This window comes from Hyperolius riggenbachi, chromosome 11 (assembly GCF_040937935.1).
Source record: "Hyperolius riggenbachi isolate aHypRig1 chromosome 11, aHypRig1.pri, whole genome shotgun sequence".
In the NCBI taxonomy this organism is placed as follows: Eukaryota; Metazoa; Chordata; class Amphibia; order Anura; family Hyperoliidae; genus Hyperolius; species Hyperolius riggenbachi.
In genome coordinates this window covers 218799550-218813132 of record NC_090656.1, presented here as the reverse complement: position 1 = coordinate 218813132, position 13583 = coordinate 218799550, and the positions used below count along the sequence as shown (strand labels likewise).

Below are 13583 nucleotides of genomic sequence, written 5' to 3'. Positions count from 1 at the left end.
CAATAGAACCAGTGTGAAGTTGAACCTGTCTGCACTAAGCACAGCAAATCAGTACACTGTCACTGACTACTACACTGACTACAGCTAACTTAAGTTAATCACTCGCTGGCTAGCTAAATACAAGTATACAAGTCAGTTATCTGCCTGAAGTAAGCACAGCAATCAGTACACTCTCTCACTGACAACTACACTGACTACAACTAACTTAACCCCCTTGGCGGTATGAAAAATACCGCCAGGGGGCAGCGCAGCAGTTTTTTTTTAATTATTTTTTTTTAAAATCATGTAGCGAGCCGAGGGCTCGCTACATGATAGCCGCTGCTCAGCGGCATCCCCCCAGCCCCGCCGATCGCCTCCGGCGATAGGCGATCAGGAAATCCCGTTCAAAGAATGGGATTTCCTGGAGGGCTTCCCCCGTCGCCATGGCGACGGGGCGGAATCACGTCGGGACGTCATTGGGAGACCCGATCCACCCCTCGGCGCTGCCTGGCACTGATTGGCCAGGCAGCGCTCGGGGTCTGGGGGGGGGCCGCGCGCCGCACCGGATAGCGGCGATCGGGCGCGCGGCGGCGGCGATCGGGGTGCTGGCGCAGCTAGCAAAGTGCTAGCTGCGTCCAGCAAAAAAAAAATTAAGTAAATCGGCCCAGCAGGGCCTGAGCGGCACCCTCCGGCGGCTTACCCCGTGTCACACACGGGGTTACCGCTAAGGAGGTTAAGCAATCATTGGCTGAATACAAGTATCAGATACAGACAGTATAAGGGCAATGTAAGGACTGAAAACGCTCTTGCTTATGCAGATATGGCCTGGAGATGATCCTCTCAGTGCCACAGAGTCTATCAAGGATGTAGCTCTTGAAAAGGTCCCCACTTTATATACAGGAGGGGAGGGCAGGGCCTCCCCTCGTGTGATTGGTTGCTAGGGCCTGGCTGGGGGCCTCTGGTTGGCCCAGGGATGTCATTTCCACCCAATCACGTATTTCCAGAGCGATCACGACCATGATTGCTTTCTGGATATTTAGCTGTGTTGGAATGTTTAATTTGCAAAGGTGAATCTTTGTTTCAATATGTCACTGTTCTTTGCATGTCAGACTGCAGAGTTATATGAAAAGCCTCAAGTGTCAGCTTTTTACACACATTTACAACAAGATACATTTCTCCTCTGCTCTCTGCAGACAGCTCAGTCAGATAGACACAGACAGCTGCCAGTGAGAGCTTTCTCACACACAGGATTAACAGATGTAGTGGGAGGGAATTCCCCCTCCCCTCATGATCAAGTAGCCCGTCAGTTTGGCATCAGTGAAGCATGAAAGGAATTTGATAACAGTAAACAAACTGATAAGCAGTGAAAGGAATACACCTGTACTTTAGAGCACTTCCCAAACAATTCTTATCTCAACTGAAAAAACATGTTAAAGGGACACTACAGTGAAAAACTGTAACATTTAAAATATGTGCAAACATGTACAAATAAGGAGTACATTTTTTTTTGCCAGAGTAAAATGAGCCATAAATGACTTTTCTCCTATGTTGCTGTCACTTACAGTAGAAAGTAGAAATCTGACAGAAGTGACAGGTTTTGAACGAGTCCATCTCTTTATAGGGGATTCTCAGGGATATATTTATTTTCAAAAGCACTTGGTGAATGGCAGTTGATCTGTCCAAAAAACTGTGTAGGGAGCAGGGAAGCTGGCCAGCATCATTGTTTAAATGATTTTTAGGGAATATCTTTATAAAGAATAAAAGCCTTACTGAGGATCCCCCATGAAGAGATGGACTAGTCCAAAACCTGTCACTTCTGTCAGATTTCTACTGCCTACTGTAAATGACAGCATTATAGGAGAAAAGTAATTTATGGCTCATTTTACTCTGGAAAAAATGCACTTCTTATTTGTATATGTTTGCACATATTTTACATTTTACAGTTTTTGCGATGTAGTGCCATAGATAGAGTTCCTTTAACCGGTTCAGCACCGCAGTCCGAAAATCTCATGCATCCGAGCAATGTTCACCTCCCATTCATTCGCCTATAACTTTATTGCTACTTATCACAATGAATTGATCTATATCTTGTTTTTTCCACCACTAATTAGGCTTTCTTTGGGTAGTACATTTTGCTAAGAATTATTTTTTTCTAAATCTATTTTAACAGGAAGATTAAGAAAGAAATGAAAAAAATTCATTATTTCTCAGTTTTTGGCCATTATAGTTTGAAATTAATATACGCTACTGTAATTAAAACTCATGTATTTTATTTGCCCATCTGTCCCGGTTATTACACTGTTTAAACGATGTCCCTATCACAATTTATGGTGCCGATATTTCATTTAGAAATAAAGGTGCATTTTTTCAATTTGCGTCCATCACTATTTATAAGCTTATAATTTTAAATAATATAATAACATATTCTCTTGACATGCATATTTAAAAAGTTCAGACCCTTGGGTAACTATTTATGTTGTTTTTTTTTATTATTGTATTTTTTAATATTTTTAATTAAAAAAAAGTGTATGTGGGTAATTTTTGGTGTGGGAGGGAAACTGTTAATTTTAAATGTAAAATAATATTTTTTTTTTTATAAAAAATGTATGTTGGTGCAGTTTACTATTTGGCCACAAGATGGCCACAGTGAAAAAAGTCCTGGATGCGAGATCGCTCGCATCCAGGACTTTTTTTCACAACTAAAATGCTGGGGAGATGTTTCCTGGGGGCAGAAATACCGCGCTCTCTAGAGAGAAAGCGTCGGTATTTCTGCGGGGAAGTTAGATCGGTGAATGGGAATTATATTCCCATTCACTGATCGGGGGGCTAGCGGCAGGCAGCGGGAGCGCGCGCGGGGGCGCGCCCGATCGCGCGCACCAGCCGGCGGCAGCAGCAGTGCCTATCTGGACGAGGAAGCTCGTCCAGATAGGCCGAACTGGTTAAGAGAACGATCTATGAACCATAAAATGATTGCTGTGATAAAATCAATCACAGGGTAAGGCTGCTTTCAGAGTGGGACGTTATAGACACCGCCTGTAACACAGCCCAACTCACAGTAATGAAAAATCAATGGGCTTTTCACAGTGTCCACGTTGTGTTACATTGTAACACTACAGTTGAATGAAAGTGCAGTATGCTGTGCGTTATAGGTGGTTTTAGCTGCTAGACTGTTTGCACATGCTCAGTAAGGGGAGAGTCCACTATTGTTCCTAGCCACATGGCTAATTAATATTCACTGCACTGTAGTGTTGTCCAGATCATGAACAATTCGGATCTTTGGATCTTTTTTGTGAGTCGAATCATATGGATCATCACAATAAAGGATTCGGTTCACAGTGGATGTCTGGAAGAAACAGGAACTGCAGCTTCTGTGCACAAGCACAATCTTCCTGCTGTATCTCTCCCTTCCCCATTAGCACCCTTAATGTGCCCTCATTCTCCTGCACCTCTCACTCTGCTGCACCCCAGCTTCCCGCTTCCCTAGTAAAACTATTCAAAGATTCGGTTCAAAGATCCGGATCTTTTCAATGATCCGATTCGAATCATCCGAATCATTAAAAAGATCCGGACCTCCCAGGATAGCACCAAGAGCCTCATAATGCAACTCAATCTGACGTCCAACTTTAAAGGAGAACTGTAGTGAGAGGTATATGGAGGCTGCCATATTGCTTTCCTTTTAAGTAATACCAGTTGCCTGGCAGCCCTGCTGAGCTATTTGCCTGCAGTAGTGTGAATCACACCAGAAATGAGCATGCAGCTTTTCTTGTCAGATCTGTCAAAAATGTCAAACACCTGATCTGCTGCATGCTTGTTCAGGGTCTATGGCTAAAAGTATTAGAGGCAAATGAACAGCAGGGTAGCCAGGCAACTGGTATTGCTTAAAAGGAAATACATATGGCAGCCTCCATATACCTCTCACTACAGTTCTCCTTTAACACCACCATGCGTTGCATTTGGGGCACGTTATGCAACCTTAACGTCCCCTAAAACACAACGTCCTGGTGTGAAAGAGGCCCAAACCGAAACAAGACTTAGAAAATGTGAGTATCTTTTTGCATTAGTTGGTCAGGTAGCTATCCAAGTAAATAGGTGGATATACAGCGTGAGTCGGGTACTTACTGCATCATCTAAGAGTTTACCAGCGCTCTTCTTTCCAGACGAGGTTTTGGTGGGGGAGGGGGACGGAGACGGCGTCGGGGTTGACAGAGTTTCCTCCTGTTCAATCTCTTTCTCCAGTTTTATCAACCCAGGAGGCTCCACACCGTACCTACCAATCAAGAGACATGATTAGTTATTGGATATATATGGTATGTATACCTGAGTGAGCGCTAGCTCTTAAAGCGAACCTGAACTTAGACCTTCCTCTCTGCTCTAAAAGATAAGCAACAGCATAATGACCTTTACAGAAAAAAATCACACATACAAATCAATGCAATAAGTCTGAATTGTGTCTACTTCCTGCTTTCATGGAAGCAGACATAGGGTTAACATCCTGTGTTTACAAATTATCTGCTCTGTTGAGGCAGTCAGCTGACACAGGGGAGAGATCAAATTACAACTTGTGATTAGTCACAGATAAGGGGGAATTGGAAAGGCTAAACTCTCTAAATACATACAGGGTGCATTTATCTGTGTTTTCCTTCTGTCCTGTGCAAGAGTTCAGGTCCACTTTAAGGTGCCCATTAATGGTATAATTATTTCAACAGATGCGATCTTTTAACACAAATTTGACAATCAAATCATAGATAAAACTGCACAGTGTGTGGCAAAAATCGATGTAAAACGATTCTATGGTTGATTGGATGAGGAAATTTTCCAATCTAATTGGAAGAGAGAAAATGCCCTAATCGACCTGTTTATTGGAACAATCAATAATTACATTCCAATTACTTTCCATCATGAAGTTTGCATTGAAAGATCTCATGTGTTGAAAAAATTGTACCGTTAATGGCACCTTTAAACAAATTTTCCTCAGATGCGATCATTCAATCAGATTTGCGGGATCGTAAGTAATCGGAAGCCAATTATTAATTGTTCCCATAAACGGGTTGATTAGTATCCCTCTTCAGAGACAATTGTAAAATCCAACATTTCGATTGACAAAATTCTGTATTCCAATCGACCACAGAATCGTTTCAAGGCAATTTTCCCCACATACCATCTACTTTCTGTACAATTCAATCATAAAAATCTGATTGAATCATCCTATCTGAGGAAAATATTATACCGCAAGGGTACCTTTAGAATAACACAATCCTTGTCGACTAATCTCTAAATATTTTAATAAATTCTGAAGCTCTGCATGTGTTACAGTGTGAAAGCTGTGCACAGCTCTCAGCTGTTACTGAGATGGGAGTCCATACTCCCAAAAGCTGCCTGCTCAGAACCTGCATCCCTCCTCCCTGTGGAATGAATGTGTCATTACCGTAAAACCAGCCAACAGGTAGGGGTGAAAATGGATGCAATAAATGTTACTTCCTGTTTGGACAGACTTCTGATCAAAAGAGATAAACAGAGAGTGGAGGATTCTGGGTATCTTAAACACCAAGCTTGAACACCAAGTAGAAAACCAATAGTTAATAGAGTTCAGAGAACATGATTGTTGCAATAATTATTACTAAGGGCACAATTCTGGACATTTTCAGCATCTCATTCACCATCCTCACTTATCAGTCAGGCCTCTTTCATACGGGTAACAAACAGGTTGGGAATTCACTGCCTGTCTGCTGCTCTCCTGGCACTTATGAGCACTCAGTACTGGCACTAGACAGGTGCCCCCCCATAGAGTCACACCTGAGTGGGACCGCAGCCTTTCTTAGACTCAGCAATTCGTAGGCCTATGCCACCAGGTAACACCAACACATGTCAACGCTTGCCACTTTTAGTGTTACTACCGCTGCAATACGGCTGCATTTAAATTGCACCCAAATAGCACTAGAGAGCAGCTGACGCGTCACTGAACTGCACGATTGCCTAACGCTGAACTGCTCGGCAAGTGTGCAGTTCAGCGTCCTGTCTTAAGGAAGCCTCATTTTGTCAGTGCAGCCGTAAGCTCCTAGGTTGTTCTATGAACACTAATTGCAGAGATATGACCAAAGCAAACACAGCAGAGAGCTTCTGTGTGCAAGCTTTATTGACTATAAGTAGAAGAGAGCTAATTTTCCTTACTGAAGAGCTTTTTGAAAGACCTGGATATAACATACCCATGCAATGGAAGCTGCCAATGCTACTAAGCTGTAATCTGGGGGGAGGAGGGGGGATGGGGCCTTTTGATTTTCACAAAGATGATGTTACTTTGAGACGAAAGCAGATAGAATAATTATACAGGCAATAAAGAATGGAGAAGCAGGATTTTATTATAAGCAGTGTTGCTTGCAAATTTCGCCAAAGTCATTTTCACATCAAAAACACTATTTTTGATTCCGAGAAATTATCAAGAAAACGGGCTTGTATTTTCGCCTTTTTGCGCTTTTGACGAAAACGCGAAAAATCTGTATTTTTACTGCGAAAATGTGAAAAACCCAATATTTTTAGTGCGAAAAATCGCATAAAGTGCGACAATGCAGAAAAACAATATTTTTACCGCTACAATTTTTACCGCAAATAATCGGTATTCACAAAAAGCACAAAAAACATGAAAAATAAAATTAATTTTCGCTTGAAAATTGAATTTACCAGCTTTGTGAAAAATAATGTAAAAAAGAATATTATAATTTCCGCTCATCACTAATTATAAGTTATACTTCCCCTGCCTGCCTGGTTTGGCTGTCATTGGACAATCTGGAAGATCCACATGATTGTGCGGTTTTGACTATCTGCCCACACACAGCGCAATAAGCATCAGATATGGACGGCCTGAGCCACAGTGCGGCCAGGATCAGCTCCTCTCTTGCTGCAGTCCATTTGATGAAAGTTTCACGGCAGTCGGCGAGGGAACGCTTACAAAAATTCCATCGACTTCCTGTCTGTCTGGCCAGGCCAGCAGCCCATAAATCGCTGGAATTCCCTGCGGGCCAGCGGCCGACACCTGCACACAGGCCGAGTAATAAAAGAACCTGCTGGATAGCGCCGGGTCTGCCCGAAAGATCGGGGGGAGATTACGCACCGCCGCCGGCCCGCTCCCGGCCTCTTATAGGTGGGAGATTATAGAAAGGAATAAAAACGCGTTCAGCTATTTATAGCAAGTCAGGAAAATAAAATGAGCCCATCTTATTACTGTGCAGGAGGGGAGGAGGGCTGCCAAGAATTCTACCGCTCTGCGGAAAAGTCCTAAAAGCTTAAAAACTTTCCGAGCAATTTTCTCCAGGATTGTTATATTTTTGGCAAGGAACGCAATGAATGAGTGAGCCCACTAAAAGTCAGTCTTAGGGCCCTTTTCCACTAGCAATCACTAGGGTTTGCACTAAACGCTAGCGATTGCTGAATCGCAAGTGCAGGAAACTTCCCGGCGATTGCGTTCACGATTTTGCTATGCAATGCACTGCATAGCAAAATCGCGGCAAAGATCGCTCCGCAGTGCGATCGCGTTTGAGTCAAAAACGAATCGCGGTAGTGGAAATTACCTACCGCGATTCCTATGTTAAAAAGCAAACCATAGCGATTTCAAAATCACTAGCGGTTTGCGATTTTGCGATTCAGCATCGCAAACGCCGCTAGTGGAAAGGGCCCTAAAGGTTGCTATATCCAGGCTCAATATTTTTTCTGACCGTTTTGAACGCTTTATCTAATTTACCTGAGATTGACCGACCCCGCAAGCCCATTACCGGTGCAATTTATACTGGAGGATTCTATTTCCGATCAGATTGTTCAGATCGTATTGTAAGAAAAGCTGCTGATTAGGCCCAATCGATCCCGGATGATTGCACTATTGATTGTTTCCTTAAAGGACCTCCGAGGTGAAAATAAACTGATTAGAAAAACAATTGTATCTATCCTCAGTCTCCTAAAAATGACCTTTTTTTTTAGATATCCCAGTTTTATTTTATATTTAAATCTACTTTTTAAGTTTTTTCTGTTTCATTGTCTCTGCTCAATGACACCTTCATTGAAGTATGCCAGAGCTCAAATCTATGAATTATTGACCCTTTTTATCTCTTTCCTGCTCCCAGAAGCCATTTACTGACAGGAACCTTTTTATGCTTGTAATTCCTTATCAGTGAGGGTTATGCTATAGTCTGGCCCGTTCCCGACACAGGCAAAAACTGTTACATACCTGAACCTTAACTCTTTCAGGCAGAGAAAGAAAAAAAGGAACACAGCCTAGTTATTTGTGTGCTTGGCACTATACATACACGTCTATCTCATCATGTCACATGTCACCTCGGGTTAAAGGACACCTGAAGTGAGAGGTATACGGAGGTTGCCATATTTATTTCCTTTCAAATAATACCAGTTGCCTGGCTGTCCTGCTGATCTATTTGGCTGCAGTAATGTCTGAAAAACACCAGAATACATACTTTATCAAAAAGTTTGGGGTTTTATTGCTATCAGTGTTCCGAATTATGTGATTTTTTCCCCCTTACTTCCTGTTCAGGCAGGAGGTCAGTACAATTCTTCAACAACGGCCATTTTTTTGTAAAGTAATCGAAAATTAGAACCTTTTATATTTTTACTGCTCTGAGTCACTTTTCCTTGTGACACCCTCGAGTCATCCTCAAGTGCTAGGAGTCACAGGAGCAGGAATAATAATAATGTGTGATCTAAATCATTTAAAGGACAACTGTAGCAAGAGGGATATGGAGGCTGCCATTCTCCTGTTAATAGACCCTGAACAAGCATGCAGCAGATCAGGTGTTTCTGACATTATTGTCAGATCTGACAAGATTAGCTGCATCCAGGGGTAAAGGGAGATGAACTAGGACACTGGAGACAAAACAGGAAAACAAAGAGGGATGAAGGAGGACACAAGGGACAACGCATTTAAGGGAGATGAAGGACAAAGCGGACAAACAAGGACACAAAGAGGGAAGAAGAGGGACATGGGACCAACGAGGACACAGAGGGATGAAGGAGAACACAATGGACAAATAAGGACACAGGGGGACACAAAGGGGGATGGAGGAGGACAAAAGGCACACGAGGATACACGGGGACACAAAAAATAAGAAAGGAGGACATGGGAAAAACAGGAACACACGCTGGGGGCAAGCTACCTACACTGGGGGCATACTGGGGCAAGCTACCTACGCTGGGGGCATACTGGGGCAAGCTACCTACGCTGGGGGCATACTGGGGCAAGCTACCTACACTGGGGGCAAGCTACCTATGCTGGGGGCAAGCTACCTACACTGGGGGCATACTGGGGCGAGCTACCTACGCTGGGGGCAAGCTACCTACACTGGGGGCATACTGGGGCAAGCTACCTACGCTGGGGGCATACTGGGGCAAGCTACCTACACTGGGGGCAAGCTACCTACGCTGGGGGCATACTGGGGCAAGCTACCTATGCTGGGGGCATACTGGGGCAAGCTACCTACGCTGGGGGCAAGCTACCTACACTGGGGGCATACTGGGGCAAGCTACCTACACTGGGGGCATACTGGGGCAAGCTACCTACGCTGGGGGCAAGCTACCTACGCTGGGGGCATACTGGGGCAAGCTACCTACGCTGGGGGCATACTGGGGCAAGCTACCTACGCTGGGGGCAAGCTACCTACACTGGGGGCATACTGGGGCAAGCTACCTACACTGGGGGCATACTGGGGCAAGCTACCTACGCTGGGGGCAAGCTACCTACACTGGGGGCATACTGGGGCAAGCTACCTATGCTGGGGGCAAGCTACCTACGCTGGGGGCATACTGGGGCAAGCTACCTACGCTGGGGGCATACTGGGGCAGGCTACCTACGCTGGGGGCAAGCTACCTACGCTGGGGGCAAGCTACCTATGCTGGGGGCAAACTACCTACGCTGGGGGCAAACTACCTACACTTCTGGGGGCAAACTACCTACACTGGGGGCATACTGGGGCAAACTACCTACACTGGGGGCATACTGGGGCAAACTACCTACACTGGGGGCATACTACCTACACTGGGGGCAACCATACTACTACACTGGGGGAAACTGTACTAGCTACACTGAGGGCAGCTATGCTACCTATATGGGGCAACTATACTACCTACACTGGGAGCAACTATGCTACCTATATGGGGACAACTATGCTACTTATGGGGGGGGGGGGGGGGCAACAAAATCCGGTTTCGCTCAGGGCGCTATGAAACCTAAGGCCGGCCCTGGTGACGGCCCAGCTCCTTTCACAGCCTAATAGAGGACTATTCATCCAGCTTGTAAAAGGCAGCTCTCTTCTTTTACTGACAAAAGAGCAGAGACGCTGCCTAAAGTAAATAACACACACGGGAATGTGCATAGAGGGGGCCTGGAGGGGGGGGGGGGGGGGGCGTGCATAACAGATCGACAACACTGAAGAGTTGGCAGCCATCCAGACACAGGGCAACAAATCAGACGGGAAAGATACGTTTATTTATTACAGAGACGGTGATAGAAGAAAGTGCTGCAGTAAGCCAGAGCACATTAGAATAGGTTTAGGAACTTGTAGGATAGTAGAAAAAAGGATGACATTTTTGTTACAGAGTCTCTTTAAGGAAAAATTCCAATCTTGTTAAAATTTCCTATAAACCCGTATAAGCGCTGGACAAATGTTTTCGCAATTAATGTTATTTAAAATTGCCTTTCCAGTAGAGCTTGCACCTGGCTATAAACTTCCCAAACTTAGAGTCAGGCCAAGTTCCATGACTTTTCTACAGTAGGGTCTGCACTTTTTGTCACACAAGTTTTCAGAGAGACTGGCTATGGCCTCCTCCCAGCTCCTCTCTGACTGCTTCCTGTATGGGTGATGATGAGATAGGGGGTGGAGTCTGGACACCTTTATGTTCTGGAAAGCTGCACTGTTGTCTCCAAATAAAGGGAAGCGACATGATGCAGCCAGCCAGGTACATTCAATTCAATATAGAGATCGCAGCAATTACAGACGTGCAATGCAAAAAACACTGTGCATTGCTAATGATTCCAAATTTACTACCATATGAGGTTTTAAAAATGGGAAGCTGAACTAGGGTTATCAAAACAGATTCAAAAAAGTAAAAACAAAGTGCCCATCATGTGACTTTATACACACTATCCTTGGACAGCCAACAAATGACTTTATACACACTTTCCTTGGACAGTCTTCACATGACTTTATACTATACACACTGTCCTTTGACAGTCATCACATGACTATGTACACACTGTCCTTGGATCACCATCACATGACTTTACATACAGTCTCCTTGAGCAACCATCATGTGACTTTATACATATTGCCCTTGAACATCCATCACATGACTTTATACACACTATCCTTGGACAGCCATCACATGATTTTATACACACTTTCCTTGGACAGCCATCCCATGACTTTATACACACTATCCTTGGACAACCATCATGTGACTTTATACATATTGTCCTTGAACATCCATCACATGACTTTATACACACTGTCCTTGGACAGCCATCACATGATTTTATACACATTTTCCTTGAACAGCCATCACATGACTATACACACTTTCTTTGGACAGCCTTCACATGACTTTATACACACTTTCCTTGAACAGCCATCACATGACTTTTTTACACACTTTCCTTTAACAGCCATCACATGACTTTATACACACTTTCCTTGCACAGCCATCACATGACTTTATACACACTTTCCTTGGATAGGCATCACATGACTTTATACACACTTTCCTTGGACAGCCATCACATGACTTTATACACACTTTCCTTGCACAGCCATCACATGACTTTATACACACTTTCCTTGGATAGGCATCACATGACTTTATACACACTTTCCTTGGACAGCCATCACATGACTTTATACACACTTTCCTTGCACAACCATCACATGACTTTATACACACTTTCCTTGGATTGGCATCACATGACTTTATACACACTTTCCTTGGACAGCCATCACATGACTTTATACACACTTTCCTTGGACAGCCATCACATGACTTTTTACATACTGTCCTTAGACAGCCATCCCATGACTTTATACACACTTTCCTTGCACAGCCATCACATTACTTTATGCACACTTTCCTTGGATAGGCATCACATGACTTTATACACACTTTCCTTGCACAGCCATCACATGACTTTATACACACTTTCCTTGGATAGATATCACATGACTTTATACACACTTTCCTTGGACAGCCATCACATGACTTTATACACACTTTCCTTGGACAACCATCATGTGACTTTATGCACACTTTCCTTGGTTAGGCATCACATGACTTTATACACACTTTGCTTAGGCAGCCATCACATAACTTTATACACACTTTCCTTGGATCACAATCACATGACTTTTTTACACACTTTCCTTGAACAGCCATAACATTACTTTATACACACATTCCTTTGACAGCCATCACATGACTTTATACACACTTTCCTTGGATAGGCATCACATGACTTTATACACACTTTCCTTGCACAGCCATCACATGACTTTATACAAACTTTCCTTGCACAGCCATCACATGACTTTATACACACTTTCCTTGGATAGGCATCACATCACTTTATACACACTTTCCTTGGACAGCAATCACATCACTTTATACACACTTTCCTTGGATAGGCATCACATCACTTTATACAAACTTTCCTTGCACAGCCATCACATGGCTTTATACAAACTTTCCTTGCACAGCCATCACATGACTTTATACACGCTTTCCTTGGATAGGCATCACATCACTTTATACACGCTTTCCCTGGACAGCAATCACATGACTTTATACACACTTTCCTTGGATAGGCATCACATGACTTTATACAAACTTTCCTTGCACAGCCATCACATGACTTTATACAAACTTTCCTTGCACAGCCATCACATGACTTTATACACGCTTTCCTTGGATAGGCATCACATCACTTTATACACACTTTCCTTGGACAGCAATCACATGACTTTATACACACTTTCCTTGCACAGCCATCACATGACTTTTTACATACTGTCCTTAGACAGCCATCACATGACTTTATACACACTTTCATTGGACAGTCATCATATGACTTTATACACACTTTTCCTGGACACTATGCACACTTTCTTGGGACAGCCACCACATGACTTTGTACACACTTTCCTTGGATAGGCATCACATGACTATGTACCCACTTTCCCTGCTAGTTTTGCCCCAGGTGGAGCCCCCCTTTAAACCCTGAAGTACAGTGTGGAGCTTTCTTCAGCATCTTCTTCCCCACATTTGTCCACAAGATGTTCATTAACCTCCACAGCCCAGGCTCCGTTTCACCAAAAGCTTATTATTGCAAGCAGGGCAAGGTTTATTATGACAGGAAATACTGTGTTATTTCAGGAGAAATATTAAAAGTAAAAATATGTAAGAAATGCCCCCTTTTCTTGGGGGGTTTATAGTAAAGACACCTACCTGGCGGCTATCCTGCCCAGCTCCAGCAGGCAGAGGCACACCTCCCGCGGCTGTTTGTGGAGGACTATGAGAGAGAGAGAAAATAACACCAAAGGTATAAAAGCTGTTATAAAACGTCA

General features: G+C 43.7%; 1 protein-coding gene across 4 annotated transcripts in view; it reads right to left on the bottom strand.

Moving 5' to 3' along the window:
* The window catches only part of GAS2 (growth arrest specific 2), a 137716-nt gene that overhangs the window by 37506 nt on the left and 86627 nt on the right, over positions 1-13583 (bottom strand). For all 4 annotated transcript variants that reach the window (XM_068261382.1, XM_068261381.1, XM_068261380.1 and 1 more), the window contains exons 5-6: positions 13465-13528; positions 4099-4246 (exon numbers count right to left, since the gene is read on the bottom strand). In XM_068261382.1, coding sequence (XP_068117483.1) covers positions 4099-4246; positions 13465-13528 — 212 coding nt within the window. The remainder of the gene's footprint in view (positions 1-4098; positions 4247-13464; positions 13529-13583) is intronic.